This window comes from Microcaecilia unicolor, chromosome 1 (assembly GCF_901765095.1).
Source record: "Microcaecilia unicolor chromosome 1, aMicUni1.1, whole genome shotgun sequence".
NCBI lineage: Eukaryota > Metazoa > Chordata > Amphibia > Gymnophiona > Siphonopidae > Microcaecilia > Microcaecilia unicolor.
This window is the reverse complement of record NC_044031.1, coordinates 463,173,464-463,194,895: the sequence shown is the minus strand read 5'-3', so window position 1 is coordinate 463,194,895 and position 21,432 is coordinate 463,173,464. Positions and strand designations below refer to the sequence as shown.

At 43.1% G+C, this 21,432-nt stretch overlaps 1 protein-coding gene across 1 annotated transcript in view; it reads left to right on the top strand.

Moving 5' to 3' along the window:
• Nucleotides 1-21,432, top strand: part of MTCL1 (microtubule crosslinking factor 1) — a 474,698-nt gene that overhangs the window by 253,554 nt on the left and 199,712 nt on the right. The window contains exon 4 of the mRNA XM_030187538.1: nt 3,824-3,883. Within this exon, the coding sequence (XP_030043398.1) occupies nt 3,824-3,883 (60 nt within the window). The remainder of the gene's footprint in view (nt 1-3,823; nt 3,884-21,432) is intronic.

Sequence of the window (21,432 nt, the reverse complement as noted above, 5' to 3'; positions counted from 1 at the left end):
CCAGGCTCCGGCATTGAATTTCCAGGTATAGGGAAGTGGCTAGAACATTAAGGGGGTCTTTTACAAAGGCGCACTAGGGTTTTTTTTTAGCATGCGCTAACCATGTCACCCATACTATTCATATGGGCATCTATTCGGTTAGCGCGCGCACCTTTATAAAAGGGGCCCTAAGTGCAACATTCAGCACTTAACCAGCCATGGTGAACCGTATAAAGATAGGACTGCATTTTATGTGATCCTATTTATGTGGTTATCTTAACCGGTTAAGTGCCAACAGAGCTCTGGAACTCCCCCAAAATAGCCATTTTTGGTTTGAGCATTAACTGGCACTATTCGAATAAGTTCTGCTGAAAATGCCCATTTAGCCATGGACAGGCGATTTAAATGACCAGGAGCCTCTCCTGGCCATTTAAATCATTTTAAATATCAGGTCCATAATATTTTTGTAATAGGATTGTATTGTGGATGAAAGCTTCTGCCCTAAAACTGAATGTAGCTAAGATGATGTTTTGGGTTGGGGGTAAGAAACAGCCCATGGTGGTTAATCATGTAGAGATTAATGGCAAGTGTTTTCCTTTAAATACTTCAATACAAAGTCTTGGGAGTTTATATCAGTTCCTACCTTGAAATGTATGCTCAAATAATGCATTTAGTCAGAACTGTTTTGGGGAATTTGTAGTTATTTTGTCAGTTACGATTTACAAAGAATAGCTCAATCCATCATCTTGTCTCACCTTGATTATTGTAATGTGTTTATATGTAGGTTTGACAAAAAAAAATCCTTGAGGAAGGTTTAACTTCTATAAAATGTGGTAGTAAAAATTGTTGTATTTAAATCAAATTTGATAAAGTTAGCACTTTATTAAATTGACATTCTTTATGAAGCTGAGAACTGGCGATTGTTCTCAGCGCGACATACATTTGTATAAGATCGTGCTTCCCACTTGTAAACGATTTTAAATTAATGTCTGCATGGAATAGAACCCTACAAGGGGCTGCCCCAGAATTGTGGAACTCTCTTCCTTCTGACCTGAGCTTAAGGTAGTGGCGATACAAAAGCTTCAATTGTCATCGTCATTGCATTTGGCGTGTCAGTACTAGCACCTTATTTATAGTATTACCTTCTTATTGCTTGCATATATAAAATATTTTCTTTCTTTATTGAGATATATATTTACCCAGTGGTGTACAGTACATGCAGATTGGTATAAAACTTACAATTTTATAAGCAACATAATAGTGAAATAAGTATAAATACCCAATGAAGTAAACTTGGAGATGGCAAATTGAATCCTAGAAATTGGAGTAACTTGATATGATATCAGAAATAGACATGTTAAACAGCACAGTAGAACAATCATATAAGAGAAATATGATAAATGTCAGCAGAATACAAATCCTGCATAATAATTCTCACCTCCAACGTTCTGAACGTTGCCTGGGACTGTGGATCCCTCGGAGGTGGTCTGCTTCTGTCGGTAGATCAGAGTGACATCATGAAGTGGCACGCGCAAACAAAAAAAAAATTTCGAGACTAGCTGCCGCCCTCGCGAACCTGTACTATAGTCTCCATGTCTCTCTGGCCCGCCCTCGCGTCAAAACATGATGACGTCGAGGGCGGGTAATCTCTCCTACTCTTCCCCCTGCCTGAATAATGCCGGCGCAGACGCGAAGACAACATCGGATGACAGCACAGGTACGCGACAGTGTCGGGGGAGGTTTTTCTGCGGAAAGGGGGGGGTCGACAGGGTCACGGAAGGGGGGTCCAGGAGTCAGTAACGCGGAGGGGGGGGGTTAAATCGGAGGGAGGGGGAGTCTGGAACTCGGTGACAGGGGCATGAGGGGGCCTTGAACTGGGAGGGAGGGAGGGGGGTCTGGAACTCAGAAGGAAGGGAGGGGGTTGTGGAACTCAGAAGGGAGGGAGGGGGTCTGGAACTCGGGAGGAAGGAAGGGAGGGAGGGTGGTGGTGGGGAGGGGGGGATTACCTTGCTAGCGCCCGTTTCATTGCCTACTGAAACGGGCCTTTTTTTACTAGTGATACATAATATGCAGCATGGAAAGCACATTCATATAACATAGATATGACAGTGTTAGCACAATACAAGTGAAACATCTCAACGAGCACTCATTTGAACATTTGAATAACGAGGCAGGGTCAATTTGCCATATAAGGAAAAAATTCCCTTACACTGCAGATTGACCCCGCCTGGTGCATCACAGGATGCACTGCCTGGGGTGGGGCAGGGCACCGCCATTTTGAAGATGACAATGTCAGAAGCAGGAGCGAGTGGGCATTGCTCCCGCCTCTTTTAAAGTATGGGGTTTGGGAAGTGGCTGGACAAGGGGTCACAGGATTTGTGGGTCCCAGTAGACACCAGGGAATTCTTTGGAAGTGGGAGAAGGGAGGGGGACTATTAGACTACCAGGGCAATTATTATTATATATTGGAAGGAAGGGAGGGGTGTAGTTTGGGTCTGGTCAGAGCCACTGAGCTACCAGGTAATTTTTTTTTTAGTAACGAAGAGGAAGGAGGGGCAGGTCAGGGCCACTAGACTACTAGGTCTTTTTTTTTGTTTTTAATATATTGGAGATAGGGGGGGTCAGGTTAGGTTGGGAGGGACCACAAGACTGCCAGGGACCGTTGCAAAAGCAGTCTGGGACAAGCTGGCTGGGTTGGAGTGAGAGAGAAGGTGCTGCTAGAGACCTGCTTCTCTCGACTAACTCTGTGTTGCTCAGAACCTGGCAAAATATTTCCCTGACATTTAATTGCTTGGTCATGGAATTGTTAATGACCACATTACCATGCATTTTAATGCAGTGTGCAATAATGGTTTTCACTTGAGTTTTGCTGAAACCATTTCTGCATTGCTCGGCCAGTAAAACTTGCGGTAATACTTTCTGCTTGAGCACCCCTGACTGTTGGAAGCTCAGGCAGACAGATGTGGGAGCCATAATAACCGCTTTCTCTTGCAAGTAGAGGGAGTTGGATTCCAGGAGTGGCGTGGACTATTCATGGTAAGGAAGTGAGGGATGGAATAGATGAATCCGTATGTGGTGAGCTTCTGGGGCAAGTGGACAGTGTACCCATGCAGTTGAAACTAGAGAATAAAGTAGAAAGGAGCCCCCAAAGTGAGAGTAATAGGAGCAAATAATGACTTGAGGTGCACAGAAATGTTAACAAAAAATGTCAGAACTGTATGTGACCTATGGATGCAGCTTGTACTTTACTCTCAAGTGCTAGACAAACCATGGAGATAATATTGTGTGGGTGGGGAGAGGGGAGGGAGTTCATGGGTAAGAAGAACTTGAAAACAAAACCAGCAGCAGCATATTTTCTTTCATCTTGATATATAATGAAAGTGAATCAGTCATATTTACTGTAAAACTGGTGGATTTATTATTTTATGTCAGTTGCAAAATGCTGTTGCATCCTTAATTTTGCCTTTACTGTGAACGTTGCAAGGGTGCATGTGTGCACTTATAAAATTGGTGGGATATGAAGTGTGAATAATTTGCTTGAATTACTCCCAGCCAAAAAATATATCAGTATTTGCCTTCTAGGAGTTATCGTACAACAAACATACTTTATTTATTTATTTCTTTTTTGGTCTAACCTTTGCTGCAATTACTACTATTTTTCCACCTGCCCTTTTATTGCCAGAAACAGCTCCTTTTTCCCATGATCAAGAAACATCAAATTGAACTCGGTTTCCTTAAAGGGGCAGTGTCATTTTGTTTTAATGTTTCCGTGCTGGTTCACTTGTGTTGGAGGGTCCCACCGACTTGTCCGTAATTAAGTGCGATTTCATCTTTCTCATTTCAGAGTTCACTGAGGAGGAGAGGCAGCCGGGAGATACATAAGGAAAAGAAGGTATCCAGCCAGGTAGTGACTTCAAAATTTGTTCTTAAAAGGTCTGGCACATTGGTAAAGCTTGCTGGTGAGATATGTTTGAGATTCTGTGCCAGCATCAGGGGCAAAAGAAGTGAAACTTCTTCTGTAGACCTTCTAAGTTAGGACCAGTCTGGAAATATGGGGTATCTTTGTATGCTGTTGTCAGTCAGTATCAAAAGGGTATAGACTGAAAGAATTCAACAAAAGACCATTCATCATGCCAAGATGCATTATGAAGTGCCACTTTATAAATATAAGGTTTTACAACAGGTGGAAGAGAGGGTTAATGGCCATAGGGGGTCTTTTACAAAGGCTACGTCCTTATTCAAACACAATGGCCTAATTAATCAAAGGCGCTTTAACAGGATCATCAGATCAGCGTGTCTGCCTCTATAGTGGCTAATTATGAGCCAAGCCAGTTTTACCGCTTTGAGAAAACAGGGGACTACCTTGAGACAGCGTACAGCGAAACATGGATCTATGTTGGTGACATCGGGTCTCTATTATGTACTATTTACTGAAGCTGAAAAGCTAAGTATTAATTTGGAATCTAAAGATGACAATAAGTATGGAAAAATTAAGATAAATGATATAAGTGAATATTATAATGAAAAAATTATTTAAAAAACTAAATTTGGGGTCGATGAGGATTGCGGTACTGCCTCCTAAACATGCTTGGCTCATAATTAGACACTATAGAGGCAGACACGCTAATCTGATGATTTATTATTTATTTATTTATTTATTACATTTGTACCCCGCGCTTTCCCACACAATGCAGGCTCAATGATCCTATTAAAGCGCCTTTGATTAATTAGACTATTGTCTTTGAATAAGGACGTATCTCATGTGAAGTCGAGTATAATGAGATAGATTGACTACGTACTCCCTTCTTTATCTAAATTCTATGTATGCCTAGTGACTACTGTCATAGGAATATATGGGCATCTCTAGCTTTTGGTACAACACCACAGCGAAGATGACTCAAGATTAGGCAGATGATGCTTTAGATGGTCTAAATGTTTATTGTAAAGCAGACGAGACTCAACATAGCGGTGTTTTGGTCAAAAGGGCCTGTATCGGGAGTCTAACTTAAAAGCATAAGTAAATAAATACATAAGAAATCAAAATAAGAACATTTGTGAAAATCAAATTAAATGAAAATATTAAACAATTTTACATTATTAAATAATGTATTTATTTATGCTTTTACGTTAGACTCTTGATGCAGGCCTTTTTGGCCGAAACACAACTGAGTCGAGTGTCATCTGCTTTAAAATAAACTTTTAGACCATCTAAAGCATCATCTGCCTATTCTTGAGTCATCTTCGTTTTGGTGTTGTACAATTCCTATTTCTGCAAGGATTTGCTTCTTCTGTTATTACTTCGTCTAAAGCGTTTAGCACATGCTTATTTTTAGCGCACGCTAAAAATGCTACCACAACTTTGTAAAAGGCCTCATAATGAACAAGACAAAGTTGGGGAGGAGGAGGTTACTTAAAATTCATGCCACACAGCCTTGCTTCCACAATATTGTTTATATTGAGAATGTGGTCTGCTTATTAACACTGATTTCTTCGATTGTTGTGTATTCAAGGCATGGTCTATAATAGGATAATCCCTGTTTCCCAATTAAAAGCTACAATTTTTTTTCTTAAACCTTATGAAGTAATCACCCTAAAAGGAGAAACTATATAGATTAAAGGGTATGTTTACTAAGGTGCATTAGCGTTTTTAACGCGCCTGTAAATTTAAGGCACGTTAAACGCTAATGCGCCTACACATTTCTAAGGTTGCATTAGCGTTTAATGTGCGTAAACCATTTATGCGTGTTAAAAAACACTAAAGTGCCCATAGCGCCGCTTAGTAAACCTAGCCCTAAGTATGCTCACCATCATAAGTAATTGGGGATAGGATAAAAGTACTTATCATAGTGAAAGCCATAGACGGAGTTATATCAAGATTTCTTTGAGATGGAATTAATAGACCCAAAGGGCATAGGTTAAATTTGGTTGAATTTATTATAAAATCAAGGCAAGTGTTTCATATCTACTAAAGCTTAGATTAGACTACTGTTTGGTTTGATTGGTTTCATCAAAGTTAAAAGAAAAAAAAAGTAAATAGGACATTTTTAGCTGTTACTTTTATTTGCAAGGGTGACTGCACAGCAGATTTAAATGTTGAGGACCCTTAGAAGAGGGCTAAGCTTAATATATGAACACATAAGTACATAAGTAGTGCCATACTGGGAAAGACCAAAGGTCCATCTAGCCCAGCATCCTGTCACCGACAGTGGCCAATCCAGGTCAAGGGCACCTGGCACGCTCCCTAAACGTAAAAACATTCCAGACAAGTTATACCTAAAAATGCGGAATTTTTCCAAGTCCATTTAATAGCGGTCTATGGACTTGTCCTTTAGGAATCTATCTAACCCCTTTTTAAACTCCGTCAAGCTAACCGCCCGTACCACGTTCTCCGGCAACGAATTCCAGAGTCTAATTACACGTTGGGTGAAGAAAAATTTTCTCCGATTCGTTTTAAATTTACCACACTGTAGCTTCAACTCATGCCCTCTAGTCCTAGTATTTTTGGATAGCGTGAACAGTCGCTTCACATCCACCCGATCCATTCCACTCATTATTTTATACACTTCTATCATATCTCCCCTCAGCCGTCTCTTCTCCAAGCTGAAAAGCCCTAGCCTTCTCAGCCTCTCTTCATAGGAAAGTCGTCCCATCCCCACTATCATTTTCGTCGCCCTTCGCTGTACCTTTTCCAATTCTACTATATCTTTTTTGAGATACGGAGACCAGTACTGAACACAATACTCCAGGTGCGGTCGCACCATGGAGCGATACAACGGCATTATAACATCCGCACACCTGGACTCCATACCCTTCCTAATAACACCCAACATTCTATTCGCTTTCCTAGCCGCAGCAGCACACTGAGCAGAAGGTTTCAGCGTATCATCGACGACGACACCCAGATCCCTTTCTTGATCCGTAACTCCTAACGTGGAACCTTGCAAGACGTAGCTATAATTCGGGTTCCTCTTACCCACATGCATCACTTTGCACTTGTCAACATTGAACTTCATCTGCCACTTGCACGCCCATTCTCCCAGTCTCGCAAGGTCCTCCTGTAATCGTTCACATTCCTCCTGCGACTTGACGACCCTGAATAATTTTGTGTCATCGGCGAATTTAATTACCTCACTAGTTATTCCCATCTCTAGGTCATTTATAAATACATTAAAAAGCAACGGACCCAGCACAGACCCCTGCGGGACCCCACTAACTACCCTCCTCCACTGAGAATACTGGCCACGCAATCCTACTCTCTGCTTCCTATCTTTCAACCAGTTCTTAATCCATAATAGTACCCTACCTCCGATTCCATGACTCTGCAATTTCTTCAGGAGTCTTTCGTGCGGCACTTTGTCAAACGCCTTCTGAAAATCCAGATATACAATATCAACCGGCTCCCCATTGTCCACATGTTTGCTTACCCCCTCAAAAAAATGCATTAGATTGGTGAGGCAAGACTTCCCTTCACTAAATCCGTGCTGACTTTGTCTCATCAGTCCATGTTTTTGTATATGCTCTGCAATTTTATTCTTAATAATAGCCTCCACCATCTTGCCCGGCACCGACGTCAGACTCACCGGTCTATAATTTCCCGGATCTCCTCTGGAACCCTTCTTAAAAATCGGAGTAACATTGGCTACCCTCCAGTCTTCCGGTATTACACTCGATTTTAGGGACAGATTGCATATTTCTAACAGTAGCTCCGCAAGTTCATTTTTTAGTTCTATTAATACTCTGGGATGAATACCATCAGGTCCCGGTGATTTACTACTCTTCAGCTTGCTGAACTGACCCATTACATCCTCCAAGGTTACAGAGAATTTGTTTAGTTTCTCCGACTCCCCCGCTTCAAATATTCTTTCCGGCACCGGTGTCCCCCCCAAATCCTCCTCGGTGAAGACCGAAGCAAAGAATTCATTTAATTTCTCCGCTACGGCTTTGTCCTCCTTGATCGCCCCTTTAACACCATTTTCGTCCAGCGGCCCAACCGACTCTTTGGCCGGTTTCCTGCTTTTAATGTATCTAAAAAATTTTTACTATGTATTTTTGCTTCCAACGCTAATTTCTTCTCAAAGTCCTTTTTTGCCCTCCTTATCTCCGCTTTGCATTTGGCTTGGCATTCCTTATGATCTATCCTGTTACTTTCAGTTGGTTCTCTTCTCCACTTTCTGAAGGATTGTTTTTTGGCTCTAATGATTTCCTTTATCTTACTGTTTAGCCACGCCGGCTGACGTTTAGTCTTTTTTCCCTTTTTTCTAATACGTGGAATATATTTGTCCTGAACCTCCAGGATGGTGTTTTTAAACAGCATCCACGCCTGATGCAAGTTTTTTACTCTGCGAGCTGCTCCTTTCAGTCTTTTTTTCACCATTTTTCTCATTTTGTCGTAATCACCTTTTCTATAGTTAAACGCTAGCGTACTTGATTTCCTAGTTTCACTTCCTTCAATGCCAATATCAAAACCGATCATATTATGATCACTGTTATCAAGCGGCCCTCGTATCGTTACCCCCTGCACTAGATCATGAGCACCACTAAGGACTAAGTCTAGTATTTTTCCTTCTCTTGTCGGCTCCTGAACTAGCTGTTCCATGAAGCTGTCCTTGATTTCATCAAGAAATCTTATGTCCCTTGCGTGTACAGATGTTACATTAACCCAGTCTATATGCGGGTAATTGAAATCCCCCATTATTATTGTGTTGCCCAGTTTGTTTGCGTCCCTGATTTCCTTTAACATTTCCGCATCCGTCTGTTCGTCCTGGCCAGGCGGACGGTAGTACACTCCTATCACTATCCTTTTCCCCTTTGCACATGGAATTTCAATCCACAGTGATTCCAAGGAGTGTTTTGTTTCCTGCAGAATTTTCAGTCTATTTGATTCAAGGCTCTCGTTAATATACAATGCTACCCCTCCACCAATCCGATTCACCCTATCACTACGATATAATTTGTACCCCGGTATGACAGTGTCCCACTGGTTATCCTCCTTCCACCAGGTCTCAGAGATGCCTATTATATCTAATTTTTCATTTAGTGCAATATATTCTAACTCCCCCATCTTATTTCTTAGGCTCCTGGCATTCGCATATAGACATTTCAAACTATGTTTGTTGTTCCTAAGTACATCATGCTTAGTACTTGACAGTATTAATTGGCAATCTTTTGTCTGATTTTTATTGTTATTTAAAGATACCCGATCTACTACAATCTCTTTTGCAACCTCACTATCAGGATACTCTATCTTCCCTGTTATGGTGATATCTTTGAAAGATACCTTATCCCGAACCATGCTCTTTTGAGCGACTGTCGGCCTTCCCCCCATTTCTAGTTTAAAAGCTGCTCTATCTCCTTCTTAAACGCCGATGCCAGCAGCCTGGTCCCACTCTGGTTAAGATGGAGCCCATCCTTTCGGAATAGGCTCCCCCTTCCCCAGAATGTTGCCCAGTTCCTAACAAATCTAAAGCCCTCCTCCCTGCACCATCGTCTCATCCACGCATTGAGACTCTGGAGCTCTGCCTGTCTCTTGGGCCCTGCGCGTGGCACAGGTAGCATTTCAGAAAATGCTACCCTGGAGGATCTGGATTTCAGCTTTCTACCTAAGAGCCTAAATTTTGCTTCCAGAACCTCTCTCCCACATTTTCCTATGTCATTAGTACCCACATGTACCAAGACAGCCGTCTCCTCCCCAGCACTATCTAAAATCCTATCTAGGTGACGCGTGAGGTCCGCCACCTTCGCACCAGGCAGGCAAGTCACCAGGCGATCCTCACGTCCACCAGCCACCCAGCTATCTATATGCCTAATGATTGAATCACCAAGTACAACAGCTGTCCTAACCTTTCCCTCCCGGGCAACATTTGGAGATATATCCTCGGTGCGAAAGGATAATACATCCCCTGGTGGGCAGGTCCTGGCTACAGGAGTACTTCCTACTTCACCAGGGTGATGCTCTCCTTCTAGGAGACCTCCCTCCTCCAAGGTAGCACAGGGGCTACCTGACTGGAGGTGGGACTTCTCTACAACATCCCTGTAGGTCTCCTCTATATACCTCTCTGTCTCCCTCAGCTCCATCAAGTCTGCTACTCTAGCCTCAAGAGAACGGACACGTTCTCTGAGAGCTAGGAGCTCTTTGCATCGGGCACACACATATGACACCTCACCAATTGGGAGATAATCATACATGTGACACTCAATGCAAAAGACTGGATAGCACCCCTCTCGCTGCTGGACTGCTGACTCCATCTTAGTGTTTGTTTTTTTTTGTTTTTTGAGTTTTTCCGTAATTTAAGACTTGCTAAAGTATTAAGGATATCAGCCTATCACTAACTTACAGTTCCTCCTTTAAACCCCAATCTTCAAGTTCCGAAAGCACAAGCAAAATTTGTTCACTTACCAGAGAAATATCCTCTTCTCCCAGAACTTATTTTAAGGAAAGCTTTCGCGCGCCGTTAGGCGCGCGGCACCTTGAGCAGAGGCCCCGAGTGGATTGGAACGGACCTGGGAGTCACTCCGGCGAAGGCTCCGAGGATATGCAGATGAGCTGCAAGTCCTCCACGGCACCTGAGAAGGCAACCGGTGGGAGAGCTGGGCACCTCTCAACCAAGAAAAGGCTTACCAGGGGTTAGGCCGAAGCCAGCATTCCTCCCCTGAGGGTCACCTGATCCTGGCTAAGAAGTACCTGGTAGCTCTGGGTAGGTGGAGCGAAAGCCCTGGGTAACTGTGGCGAAGGCCCTGGGAAGGTCGGGGTGGATTTGGGAGTCACCCCGGATGCAGCTGTGAGGATATGCAGAACGCTGCAAGTCCTCCACAGCACCTGGTAGGAGCACTGTGCACCTTGAGCAGAGGCCCCGAGTGGATTGGAACGGACCTGGGAGTCACTCCGGCGAAGGCTCCGAGGATATGCAGATGAGCTGCAAGTCCTCCACGGCACCTGAGAAGGCAACCGGTGGGAGAGCTGGGCACCTCTCAACCAAGAAAAGGCTTACCAGTGAGAGTTTAAAGGGGCGGTCCAAGGCAAGATGCTCCCCCCCACCCCCGGCCAAGTTTTGGCATCTCCCCCCTTCCATCCTCCACCCTGTTCCCTGATTTTACCTTCTTTTTACTTTTTTTTTAAAAGCTGGTGGCGGCAGCAATTCCCATATGCTGCCTTGCCACTGGCACCAGCCTCTTTTCTACTGTGGCTGCCTCTGAGGAAACAGGAAGTTACATCAGAGAGGTGGCTACAGTAAAGGGAAAAGGCGGGTGCTGGTGGCAGGGCAGCAAATGGGAATCGCTGCCACTGCCGGTTAAAAAAAAACCACGTTAAAAGAAGGTAATATTGAGGAACGGTAGGAAGGAAGGGGGCGATGCCACTCCCGAAAGAGTGCCGCCTGAGGCCCCAGCCTCAGGTAGCCTAATGGTCGGGCTGCCCCTGAGCGTACACAACCCGTAATTCAGTCTGCTGTGTCTTTTCAGTATATTTTTTTAGTTATTAATGGTTCCTTCATTATCCTGTTGTCATACATGTGATGACAAGAATGCACGTACTTTATGCACCTGGAGTGCAGGTATGTTTGGAGGAAGAGCATGGGCAGTGTCATGGGTCATGTGCTTTATTTTAGCTGCAGTTTCTGCAGCTTTTGTGGGAAAATTATAAATATGTAGAGACATAGGTCCCTGTGTGTCTATAAAATAGGCCAAAATTTGGCTTTTATTTGTCCTCCCAACCTAAGCAACCTGTTCTAAAATTACCCTCCACGTTTATAGCTACATTTATGGGGTCATTTACTAAAGCACATCCTAACACCGGTAACATTCGTTGTCCACTGCAGGGTTCATTTTATTCCTATTGATCCTGTGATAGACTTCTAGAATCTATATATATAAAATCTGTGTTTTTTAAATCCCTAGTCAAAACTTCCTTATTGCTGACCATTACTTCTAGTAATCAGAAAGCATTCATATTTGTACTTGAAGTTCACTTGAGTTACCTCAAATTCTACTGCATCCTCTCTGTTGAAACATTCTGACTTCCCTCTTATGACAGTATCTTTTACAGATACCTCACTTTTAACCATGTGTCCCTACTGTCCTTTAAATAGTGGGATTAAAATGCAACTAACTGCTAAATGGGGTCCTTTTGGCATGAAGCCTTTTGACAGGTCTGTTTATTATCAGTGTTTATAGTCCCATTAGCAGGGTTGTTGCTACACCAAATAAAAGTGATTCTATATGTGGCACCCAAATTTGTTTGCGCCCGAGATGCACGTACAAATTAATTGAATAACGAGCTCAGAACCATCAATAATTGGCTGCTAACAACCAATCAGGGGCTGCCTAAGGCAATATGCCATCAGAGGCAGGGATGAAACGACCCCCCGGCCCCTCAGCATCACGTTTCTTCCTGACCTCCCAAGCTGCGGTCTAGCATCTCACCCCTCCCCACCCCGAACCTTTCTTCCTTTTTTTGTTGCTATTGTCTTAAAAAGTCAGAGGCAGCAGCGATCCCCATACGCCCTGCCCCCGGCACCGGTGTCTCCTCTGTACTGCGGCCCGCCTCTGAGGAAACAGGAAGTTACATCAGAGAGGCGGGGCACAGTACAGAGGAGACGCCAGCGGCAAGGCAGCTTATAGGGATCGTGCCACTGTCGACTTTTGAAAAACAAAAAAAGAAGGTAGACTCTGGAGGGGAGTTGAGGAAGGAAGGGGGAAAGAGCCCCCCACTTCAGTTGGCCTAATAGTAGGGCCACCACTGCAACCAATTATTGATGTTAATTGGCACCCATTACAATTTGTGCACACAACTGGTTGTGCGTTATTCTATTACACTGGGCACCTACTGTCCATAGTTTGTATCTCAACAGGGGGCACGTAGTTATAAAATACTGGGTCAGTGCACCTAACTTGGGTACCCCAGGTTTCAGCCGATGTAGTTCTGATGCCCAAAGTTAGGGCATGGGAATCAGTTCTAAGCGCATGCACTTTATAGAGTACCATTTAGCACTGATTTTTGAACAGAACACCATTTATGGAATTCCCCCCCCCCCCCCCCCCCCCCCCATTGTGCTCGCTGCTTTCCACTGATTTATAAAGAAAGTGTAATATTAGGAAAATAAGAGAATCAGTGCAAACAGGGGGCTTCTTTCGAGACAGTGATGGCTCAAAGGGGGTTGAATTTTACTACTGAAGAGCAACCACTTGGAGTGCTTTAATGCAAGAGGACCTTATGAGACTGGGACACTGGGCATCCAAATGGCAGATGACTTTTAATGTGTGCAAGTGCAAAGTGATGCACGAGGGAAAGAGTAACCCAAACCATAGTTACTTGATGCAAGGTTTCACATTAGGAGTCACCAACCAGGAAAGGGATCTAGGTGTCATTGTTGATGATACGTTGAAACCCTCTGTTCAATGTGCAGCGTCTGCAAAGAAAGCAAATAGAATGTTAGGATTTATTAGGAAAGGAATGGAAAACAAAACTGAGAATGTTATAAATTTATCACTCCATGGTATGACCGCACCTCTAATACTGTGTTCATTTGTGGTCACCGCATCTCAAAAAAAGATGTAGGTGCAGAGAAGGGCAACAAACATGATAAAGGGGATGGGACAACTTTCCTATGAGGAAAGGCTAAAGTGGCTGGGGCTCTTCAGCTTTGAGATGGCTGAGGGGACATTTGATAGAGGTTTCTAAAATACTGAGTGGAGTGGAACAGGTAGATTTGAATCACTTGTTTACTCTTTCCAAAAATACTAGGACTAGAGGGCATGCAAAGAAGCTACTAAGTAGTAAATTTAAAATGAATCAGAGAAAATATTTCTTCACTCAACGAGTAATTAAACTCTGGAGTTCATTGCCAGAGAATGTGGTAAAAGCAGTTAGCTTAGCAGGTTTTAAAACAAGGTTTGGATAATTCCCTAAAAGAAAAAGTCAATCAGCTATTATTAAGAGGGACTTGGGAAAATCCACTGCTTATTTCTAGGAAAGCAGCATAAAATCTGTTTTGCTGTTCTGGGATCTTGCCGGGTACTTATGACCTGGATTGGCCACTGTTGGAAACAGGATATTGGGCTTGATAAACCTTCGGTCTGTCCCAGTATGGCAATGCTTATGTTCTTAGGTTAATGATTTCAGACCAGACGCTTGGCAAGGAAGGTCACGGTCCATGCAGAACCCACGCAATGCAGACTGAGGCTTTATGAAATTTTTAGCAGGGATGTGCAGTCGAAAAATAATTTGTCTCATTTTCATTTTTCCTGAATTTTTCCCATTTTTTAAAAATTAGTTTCACAAATATATTTTAATAACAGTTTTAAAACATGCTCTAATCAATTTAGTATGTGTCAATATATCCCATAGTGCACATTAAGGTGCTTATTTTCAAAGCACATAGACTTACTAAGTTATATAGAGGCATATTTTCAAAGCACTTACATTTACAAAGTTCCATAGTGACCTACGGAACTTTGTAAGTCTATGTGCCTTGAAAATGAGCTTCTTATCAACTTAGCACCCATTAAAATTTTAAGATGCACTAACAAATTCCTAGCATGTGTACTAATGAATTCTTAGCAAACGTGCTGCTGCTACGTTTCCCCTCAAGAATTCATGATAATCATGGAGCTATGACTAAATTCCAGCATTAATGAATTCCTAATGCTTAGTTGCAGCATCGGCAGGTACCATCAGTAAACCAGCTTACATGGTGAGGTTTTTATGTGCCAGTGTCCTATAAATTCAAAGAACAGTAAATATATTTAATTGGATTCTAAAGAAATGGGAACAGATGGGGATAGAGTATACTTGTTCTAAAGTATTAGGAAAAATCATTTCATGTCTATATGATGCATTTCAAGATCCTAATGAATGGGTCATGTAAGATCATGTGTTAATAGTTAACGTAATGTAGCAGAGCACTGTTCTTTTCTGTGCTGTGTGCAGATCCTGTAGAATTTCCCTTGAGTTTTTTTTTTTCTGGTATTGTAGACTCCACTTTCATTTAGCTGTCTAATGACTGTTATAACTACTCTGCAGTAATTTGCAAGTCTCTTCTGCTTTCGGATTTAAATTGTAGGAATTGCGTACATTCTCTTTTTACTCCCACGTTATAAGACTATTTCCTATACGATTTGCAGGCTCATTTATGCAAACCACTATTGATAATGCTTAAAATTTTGGAGGAATGCATAGCAAAAATTAAGACTCTGTGTCATATACTGGTGTCATTTTGGATTTTGGCCCTGACTGACATGAGGCTTCCCTTTGCTCTGCAGATCTTCATATGAGTCAGTTGGGGGCGTGGTTTATGAACTATGGGGCAAGGTTTCCCATCTGGATTTGGGAGAGGGAATTTAATTAGGGGTAGGGAATTGTGTGTGTGTGTGTGGGGGGGGGGGGGGGGGGGGGGCGGAGAGGGCAGAGGGAATAACCAGGACTACTACTACTTGCATTGTGGCCTGTACTTTTTGCTTTGAGGGCCGGATGCCAACTGATGTGCATTACTACCGCTAGTAATAAACATGGAATTCACTAAAGGCTTAAAGACCATGGACCCCAATGCTCAAAACTCCGGTGCTATACTAATCAGCACTGGAGAAATAGCGCTGGAACAGCGCAGCAGAACAACTCCCTAATGCTCAACGCTAATGAGATGCAAATATAGGTGCATTCTTAGCATTGAGCATTAGGAGGTTGTTTGGAAGTCAGGGGGAGGATGGTGCCTGGTGCATGTGCTCAAAAGTTGTGCATTAATCACATCTCTTGAGCATATGCCCAGAACGTCAGGGGGGGGGGGGGGGGAGGAGTAAGAGGTGTCAGTTGCCCAGCTTCGGGCTTTGAAGGCAGCGGCTAGAATGGTGCAATGGGAGAATTAAACAGTTCAGCTTTTGCTGGAGAAAATGTCTGTCATGTTTGGAAGGGAGAGGAACTTACATAAGTATTGCCATACGGGGACAGATTGAAGGTCCATCAAGCCCAGCATCCTGTTTCCAGCAGTGACCAATCCATGTCACAAGTACCTGGCAAGATTCCAAAACAATACATTTTATGCTGCTTTTCCTAGGAATAAGAAATAGATTTTCCCCAAATCATTTTAATAATGGCTTATGGACTTTTCTTTTAGGAAGCTATCCAAACTTTTTTTTTAAACTCGCTAAGCTAACTGCTTTTAGTACATTATCTGGCAACAAAGTACCTCATGAAAGGCTCCAGAAGAAATTGGAGAGTCATGGGATAGGAGGTAGTGGCCTGCTGTGGATTAAAAACTGGTTAAAGGATAGAAAACCGAGAGTAGGGTTAAATGATCAGTATTCTCAATGGAGAAGGGTAGACAGTGGGGTTCCCCAGGGGTCTGTGGTGGGACTGCTACTTTTTAACATATTTATAAATGATCTGGAGATGGGAGTAACTGGTGAGGTAATAAAATTTGCTGACGACACAAAGTTATTCAAAGTTGTTAAATCGCGAGAGGATTGTGAAAACTCACAAGAGGACCGTACAAGACTGGGAGACTGGGCGTCTAAATGGCAGATGACGTTTAATGTGAGCAAGTGCAAAGTGAAGCATGTGGTTAAGATGAACCTGAACTATAGCTATGTAATGCAAGGTTCCACGTTAGGAGTCACCAACCAAGAAAGGGTTCTCGGCTTTGTTGTTGATGATACGTTGAAACCCTCTGCTCAGTGTGCTACGGCAGCTAAGAAAGCAAATAGAATGTTAGATATTATTAGGAAAGGAATGGAAAACAAAAGTGAGGATGTTATAATACCTTTGTATTGGTCCATGGTGCGACTGCACCTCGACTATTGTGTTCAATTCTGGTCACCGCATCTCAAAAAAGATATAGTGGAATTAGAAAAGGTACAGAGAAGGGCGATGAAAATGATAAAGGGGATGGGACGACTTCCCTTTGAAGAAAGACTGAAGCGGCTAGGGCTCTTCAGCTTAGAGAAAAGACGGCTGAGGGGAGATATGATAGAGGTCTATAAAATAATGAGTGGAATGGAACGAGTAGACATGTATCATTTGTTTACTCTTTCCAAAAATACTAGGACTAGGGGGCATGCGATGAAGCTACAAAGTAGTAAATTTAGTAATTAAACTCTGGAATTTGTTGCCAGAGAATGTGGTAAAGGCAATTAGCTTAGCGGGGTTTTAAAAAGTTCTGGACGGCTTCCTAAAGGAAAAGTCCATAGACCATTATTAAATTGACTTGGGAAAAATCCACTGCTTATTTCTGGGATAACCAGCATAAAATGTATTGAACTTTTTCAGGATCTTGCAAGGTATTTGTAACCTGGATTGGCAACTGTTGGAAACAGGCTTGATGGACCTTTGGTCTGTCCCAGTGTGGCAATACTTATTTACTTAAATTCCAGAATTTAATTATACGTTGAGTGACAAAATATTTTCTCCGATTAGTTTTAAATTTACTACTTTGTAGCTTCATTGCATGCTTTTTCATTGGAAAAAGTAAACAAGCGATTCACATCTACCCATTCCATTCCACTCATTATTTTACAAACCTTAATCTCCCCTCAGCTGTCTCTTCTCTAAGCTGAAGAGCCCTAGCCGCTTTAGTCTTTCCTCGTAGGGAAGTTGTCCCATCCTCTTTATCATTTTCATCACCCTTCTCTGTACCTTTTCTAATTCCACTATATCTATTTTGAGATGCGTTGACCAGAACTGCACACAATATTCGAGGTGTGGTCGCACCACGGAGCAATAATACAAAGGCATTATAACATCCTCATTTTTGTTCTCCATTCCTTTTCTAATAATACCTAATATTCTGTTTGTCCTTCTGCAGGGAAATCACCACACACCTAGGACGCCTGTCACTGTGCAACCAGTAGTCTAAGCTGCACACACTATGGAAACTTGTAGCTCAAACAAACAAGCATGTGCATATCAAACCAATCAGCAATTACATCAGAATGCCCAATAAGATAAATTAAAGCATCTGATATTTCAGAAGCACCCCAATCTTTCTTCCATTACATCCCAAGGATCAGTCAGGACAAGTGGGTTGTGACCATCTGTCAGCAGGTGGAGATAGAAACTCTAATGAGTTGTGCCTCATAAACTCCTTTGCTTAGCCACCAAGCCAGTATTCTCTATCTCCTTCAGCAGGTGGCATAGCAGCTCCTTGCTCTGTGCTGACTTCTGTGTGGTCTCCTGTCCTGCTTGCAATTTCAGTTGAGTTTGAGATTGAGAATCTCTTGTGCCTCAGGTGTAAACCTAGTGGTCTAGGTCCCTTCCTGCTCCCCCATTTCCACTTTCTACCTCTTTATCTCAGTCTTCCCTTCTTTTTTTCTCCTGACTCTATCTAAAGAAAAAAAAAACAAACGAAAAAAAAAAACCCAGCCACTGCGGTTCTTTTTGAGAATGCTTGTGCTATGGGAACATTGTGGGGCTTCAGTGCCTTGAAGGTCATGAGGCTGTTTTCTGTGAATATATTTATTATTCTCTATGTCTGCGCCTGTTTAGTCTTGTGTGCGCTGCGGGGGTAAGCTCCTGGCTACCGGTTCCTGCACGCTTTGCTTTACTTCTGTTGACATGCCACTTTGCCTACTTTGGCCGTCAGTAAACTGTCTCTGGGAGTTCAATCTGGCCCCGCTCCGATGCCAGATTTTGCGGGCTCAGTACCAATGGCTCCTGCATTTCGTGAGGCTTTGGAGACTGTTTTGTCAGCGGGTTCCTCACCCACTACCTTGTCCCAGGATGTTGGTTTTGTGGGGGTAGAAGTCTCTGCCCTGCCATTTTTGCCTGAATTTTGGTCTTTTATTACATCAGGCCTTTTTATTAAAGTCAGCACGAGCTTCCTCTCCTTCTTCCACTCACGTTGCTTTGAAGGAGTAGCTTCCTAAGAAACAAAAACTTTCTGTTTTGCAGGATTTGGAGAATGTTCCTCCTTGGGACTCAGAGGATGTTTTATCTGTGTATTCTGATTGTCCTAGTTCTGCTAATGGCCTTGACTTGAACATTTCAGAGGCAGACAGGGGCGGTGATCCTACTGTAGCTAGGCTGTTTTTGAGAGCGGATTTGCCTCTGTTGATCACAAAATCTGTGGAGGCTTTAAACATTTCCCTGCTTCTCAGTCCTCTGGTCCTACTCCATCTATTATGTATCTTTCCATATTCATGAGGCTATGCAGGAGCTTATTGCAGCTCAGTGGAAGACCCCTGATACTAACCTCTGGGTGGCTTGCGCAATGTCCAAATTATATCCCCTTTTGCTGTCTGATTTTGGGCAGTTTGCTCTAAGATGGATGCCCTTATTACTGCGGTTACTAAATGTACCAATATCCCTGTGGAAGGTGGCACTGCATTAAAGAATGTACATGACCACAAGCTTGAGGCTTACTTGAAGCTTGCCTTTCAACTAGCTGCGTTAAATTCTCAGGCAGCAATTTCTTCTTTTGTAGCCAGGGCCTCTTTATCATGGATTCAACAATTGTCCACATTGAACTTGCCTCCAGACTTTCTCCCTACCCTAGAGGCAGGGTTGTTCTATTTGTCAGATGCTCTTTATTATATTCTCTGAGCGTCAGCTAAGGGTATGGCCTTGGCCATTTCGGAATGACACTGGCTATTGTTGAGGCATTGGGCCGCTGATGTGATATCCATATTTCGTCTGGCAAAGTTGCCCTTTTGGAGGAAACTACTCTTTAGTGCAGATTTGGAGAAGATTGCTAAAGTCCTGGGAGATTCCAAGGTCCAGCAGCTACCTGAGGACAAGCCTAAGCCTCATCTTCAGGTGGATGTCTCGTTTTCGAGATGCACAGATGTATAGACCAGGGAAGGCTAGTGCTTCCACTCAAAAGCCTTGCTTTCCTCAGACTAAAGTCTTCCTTTTGAGGAGGCGAGAAGCCCTTTTCCACTTCTTCAAGAACCTCTCCCTCTTTGCAGCCCTCACAATGCTGGGGTCGAGGTTCACTCCTTGTACATAGACAAATGTAAGGGTTTTTTCCCTCGTTCACAAGGAGTGGACTGCTAATACTGCAGACCCATGGGTACTCGATATCATTCTCCATGGCTACAAGATAGAATTTTCAAAGCCATTCACAGATCTTTTCATACTGTGCCCTTGGGGCAGCTCTGCAAAGAGTCGGGCAGTGCTAACTACCTTGGTGTCTTTAAGGCGACTGGGGGCCATTTAGCCCATTCCTCCGGCAGAGAGGGGCATGGGTCAATATTCCATCTATTTTGTCATCCAAAAGAAAGAAGACTCTTTTCGCCTGGTTCTGGATCTCAGAGGGGTGAACAAATCTCTGAGTGCTGCACTTCTGCATGGAGACTCTTAGTTCTGTCATAGTCTCCATCCAGCCAGGCTTATTTTCATAACCCAATTTAGTGGCCTCACAAGAAATTTCTCCAGCTTGCAATCCTGGGAGATCATTTTCCATTTCAAGGCCATGCCTTTTGTCCTCACTACTGCACCTCGCACATTTTCAAAAGTTATGGTAGTGGTGGTGGCAGCAGCAGCTTTTCTTTGCTGGCAAGGGATCCAGGTACATCTTTACCTGGACAATTGGCTAATTCGGGTGCCTTCTTATCAAGAGAGCCTTCGCAGTACATAGACAGCCCTGTCTCTTCTTTCTGTGCTGGGTTGACTGGTGAATTACAGCAAGAATCATCTCACCACCACTATACTGCTATGGATTTTTACTGCCTGCTTCACTAACACAGACTACACAGTAATCACTGTGGATTCTTTTAGATTCGTATTAGGTAAATGAGACCTTTATTATAGGTTCTAAAATCTACAATGATTAAAATATATACAGTGGGGGAAATAAGTATTTGATCCCTTGCTGATTTTGTAAGTTTGCCCACTGACAAAGACATGAGCAGCCCATAATTGAAGGGTAGGTTATTGGTAACAGTGAGAGATAGCACATCACAAATTAAATCGGGAAAATCACATTGTGGAAAGTATATGAATTTATTTGCATTCTGCAGAGGGAAATAAGTATTTGATCCCCCACCAACCAGTAAGAGATCTGGCCCCTACAGACCAGGTAGATGCTCCAAATCAACTCGTTACCTGCATGACAGACAGCTGTCGGCAATGGTCACCTGTATGAAAGACACCTGTCCACAGACTCAGTGAATCAGTCAGACTCTAACCTCTACAAAATGGCCAAGAGCAAGGAGCTGTCTAAGGATGTCAGGGACAAGATCATACACCTGCACAAGGCTGGAATGGGCTACAAAACCATCAGTAAGACGCTGGGCGAGAAGGAGACAACTGTTGGTGCCATAGTAAGAAAATGGAAGAAGTACAAAATGACTGTCAATCGACAAAGATCTGGGGCTCCACGCAAAATCTCACCTCGTGGGGTATCCTTGATCATGAGAAAGGTTAGAAATCAGCCTACAACTACAAGGGGGGAACTTGTCAATGATCTCAAGGCAGCTGGGACCACTGTCACCACGAAAACCATTGGTAACACATTATGACATACCGGA